This window comes from Pectinophora gossypiella, unplaced genomic scaffold (genome assembly GCF_024362695.1).
Source record: "Pectinophora gossypiella unplaced genomic scaffold, ilPecGoss1.1 Pgos_34, whole genome shotgun sequence".
Taxonomy (NCBI): Eukaryota; Metazoa; Arthropoda; class Insecta; order Lepidoptera; family Gelechiidae; genus Pectinophora; species Pectinophora gossypiella.
In genome coordinates this window covers 306224-310242 of record NW_026063244.1, presented here as the reverse complement: position 1 = coordinate 310242, position 4019 = coordinate 306224, and the positions used below count along the sequence as shown (strand labels likewise).

Genomic DNA, 4019 nt, shown 5'->3' with positions numbered 1-4019 from the left:
GGGAAATTAAATCGTGCGTTTTGGTTTGGGATTCCAAATCTGAAATTTTGTTGATTAGGGATACCGAATTTAAAGTTTTGGTTATTAGGTAATCCGAATTTGAAATTATTTTGGTTAGGGATACCGAATCTAAATCCTTGATTTTGGTTCGGGGGTCGATATCCAAACTGGGGTTTTGGTGTGAATCCGAATTTATTAGGTTGGAATTGTTGTGTAAAAGGATTACGGGACTGTTGTGGAAACGGTCCGAATCCAGCACCGGATGGAATGAATCTGAAATTTTGAGCTGTTCTCGTAAATGGTGTTTGTGAAACTTGTGCGTGTTGAGTTTTGTTCTTATTTTTCGCGTCGTATTGAAATTGGAAATTTACTTCCTCCGTAACTACGCTTAACCCTAGATAACTAAACATTCGTCCGCTCGACGACGCGCTATGCCGCGAAATTGAAGTTTACCTATTATTCCGCGTCCCCCGCCCCCGCCGCTTTTTCTAGCTTCCTGATTTGCAAAATAGTGCATCGCGTGACACGCTCGAGGTCACACGACAATTAGGTCGAAAGTTACAGGAATTTCGTCGTCCGCTCGACGAAAGTTTAGTAATTACGTAAGTTTGGCAAAGGTAAGTGAATGAAGTATTTTTTTATAATTATTTTTTAATTCTTTATAGTGATAACGTAAGGTTTATTTAAATTTATTACTTTTATAGTTATTTAGCCAATTGTTATAAATTCCTTGTTATTGCTGAAAAATTTGCCTGTTTTAGTCAAAATTTATTAACTTTTCGATCGTTTTTTAGATGGATTTGAGAAAACAAGATGAGAAAATACGTCAATGGCTTGAGCAAGATATTGAGGAGGACAGTAAGGGAGAGTCAGACAATTCAAGTTCGGAAACGGAAGATATTGTGGAGATGGAAGTTCACAAAAATACGAGCAGCGAATCTGATGTTTCCAGCGAGTCCGATTACGAATCCGTTTGCCCAAGTAAGAGACAGAGAACGCAAATTATTGAATCAGAAGAATCTGATAACTCCGAAAGTATTCGCCCAAGCAGAAGACAGACAAGTCGGGTTATTGATTCGGACGAAACTGATGAGGATGTAATGAGCTCCACTCCTCAGAATATCCCTCGTAATCCGAATGTTATTCAGCCAAGTTCCAGATTCCTTTATGGTAAAAATAAACACAAATGGTCGTCAGCAGCCAAACCATCTTCTGTGCGAACTTCTAGAAGAAACATCATACATTTTATACCAGGACCAAAAGAAAGAGCAAGGGAAGTTTCTGAACCAATTGATATAATTTTCCCTGTTTATAAGCGAAGATATGTTGCAACAAGTCGTGACATTTACTAATGCAGAGATGCTTATTAGAAAAAATAAGTATAAAACCGAGACGTTTACTGTATCTCCTACCAATTTGGAAGAAATAAGAGCTTTGCTTGGTTTATTGTTCAATGCAGCAGCTATGAAAAGTAATCATTTACCAACTCGCATGCTTTTCAATACTCATCGATCAGAAACGATTTTCAAAGCTTGTATGAGCACAGAACGATTAAATTTTCTTATCAAATGCCTCCGATTTGATGACAAGCTTACAAGAAATGTAAGACAGCGAGATGATAGGTTTGCACCTATACGTGACTTGTGGCAAGCATTGATATCTAACTTTCAGAAATGGTACACTCCAGGGTCCTATATTACCGTAGACGAACAGCTGGTCGGATTTCGAGGAAGATGTTCATTTAGGATGTATATTCCAAACAAGCCTAATAAATACGGAATAAAACTTGTTATGGCTGCAGATGTAAACAGCAAATATATAGTGAATGCCATTCCGTACTTGGGAAAAGGAACTGATCCTCAAAATCAACCGTTGGCTACGTTTTTTATAAAAGAAATAACGTCTACATTACATGGCACGAATCGAAACATAACCATGGACAACTGGTTCACGTCTGTTCCCTTAGCTAACGAGCTGTTGATGGCACCTTATAATTTGACATTAGTGGGAACTCTAAGAAGTAATAAACGAGAAATTCCTGAAAAACTCAAAAATTCTAAGTCACGCGCAATTGGTACTTCGATGTTTTGTTACGATGGTGATAAGACATTAGTTTCATACAAAGCCAAATCTAATAAAGTTGTTTTCATCTTGTCTACAATTCATGATCAACCTGACATCAATCAAGAAACAGGAAAACCAGAAATGATTCATTTCTACAACAGTACAAAGGGTGCAGTAGATACCGTGGACCAAATGTGCTCCAGCATTTCCACCAACAGAAAAACCCAAAGATGGCCTTTGTGCGTGTTTTATAACATGTTGAATCTATCGATTATCAATGCGTACGTTGTATACGTTTCTAATAATGTTAGAAATAATAAAAAACCTATGTCTCGGCGTGACTTCGTTATAAAACTAGGAGACCAACTTATGGAGCCCTGGCTGCGGCAGCGGTTGCAGACGGTGACTTTGAGACGTGATATCAAGGTCATGATACAAGATATCTTAGGGGAGTCTTCTGATCTAGAAGCCCCTGTTCCTTCTGTGTCTAATGTGCGTAAAATCTGCTACCTATGTCCTTCCAAAGCCCGAAGAATGACAAAACACCGATGCATTAAATGCAAACAGGCTATTTGCGGGCCCCATAATGTTGACATATGTAGTCGCTGTATTGAATAGTTTCACTAAGTAATTTTGTTCCTATTTAGTAGATAAGTAACACATAATTATTGTGATATTCAAAACTTAAGAGGTTTAATAAATAATAATAAAAAAAAAATGGTTTTTATTTCGTAGTCTGCTCGACGAATGTTTAGTTATTACGTAACCGTGAATATAGTTTAGTAGTCTAGGGTTAAGGCGTTCTCGAGCGTGTTAGAACCCTTAAGTCGCACCGTCCTAATGAGGTTCTCGGGCAGATTATACATGAACACATTAAGGCAAGTGTTATTGTAAATTATCATTTTCGCGGCCTTAACGCCTTCATCCTGTAATAGATTCACTTTTGCAAACAGAGTGCTTCGCACTTGTTGGATTCGACAACAAAAATCGTGATACGATTCGCCAGATTTAATTTTCATTGATTCCAATTCGATAGCTATACATTCTTCCGACCTTGGGTCACCGAAATGTAGGATTAATAAATCTTTTAAGGAAGACCAAGTGTTCACATCTTGTCTTTCGCTTAGTAAATGTGCTGCTTTGTCTATTAGTCTGCTTGAAATAGCATGAAATACATATTGCGTTTGGTGTGGATTGTCCTGTTGCTGGGCATATGCCGATAATACATACTCAGCTTTATTAATGAATAAATTCAGCAACTGTGGTTCACCACTGAATTTTGGAATAAGGCTTAGCATTTCGTTTGGAACAAGTGAAATTTGTTGCGTCATTTTTATCTACTTAAAATATTACACAAGACACAAAATACAATAGAAACACAATAAAAATACACAAGTAAATGACACAAAATAAGGCAATAATATAAATCACTTTCAATTATTTCTATTCAATTATATTTTATTATTTTTCTTTAGAAAATCAGATCACTTAACTACTTTATGCTAATTATCTAAAACATTCGGCGATTGTGACCAAATGTCAGATCCTATCTAAACTATGCTAGCTGTCTAAAACATTCGGCAATTTATGTCCGATTGTCAGACCCTACCTAAATGAGTCTCACAATTAGCTGGAATAGAAAGGGATAAGACAGGATAGTGAAAAAGTCTACTCACAGACCGCTCGATCCCATTTCCTCCTACTAGAGTTGTGCGTTGCCACCGAGAGAGTACTCGTCCTTCGTCTCGCGCCGCTTGTCCAAAAGTTATTTATTTGGTTCGTAGAATATCCACCGTACTGTAACCCGTGATAACCGAGTTGCAGGTCTTCTGGGTACAGCTTCTTCCAATAGCGGATATCCTACCGGCTGCGCCACTTAAGTTGCCGCGGAGCGAAGGACTCTTTTTAAAAAGTAAAAATTGAAGTTTGAATTTAAACTTTTTAATGCGTACTTT

At 37.5% G+C, this 4019-nt stretch overlaps 1 protein-coding gene across 1 annotated transcript; it reads left to right on the top strand.

The window, feature by feature from the left end:
- The first annotated feature begins 394 nt into the window (after positions 1–394).
- Positions 395–2855, top strand: LOC126381030 (uncharacterized). Its single transcript, XM_050030588.1, has 2 exons — positions 395–617; positions 795–2855. The coding sequence occupies exon 2, from the start codon at positions 1324–1326 to the stop codon at positions 2680–2682; it is 1359 nt and encodes a 452-aa protein (XP_049886545.1). The 5' UTR covers positions 395–617; positions 795–1323; the 3' UTR covers positions 2683–2855.
- The last annotated feature ends 1164 nt before the right edge of the window (positions 2856–4019 follow it).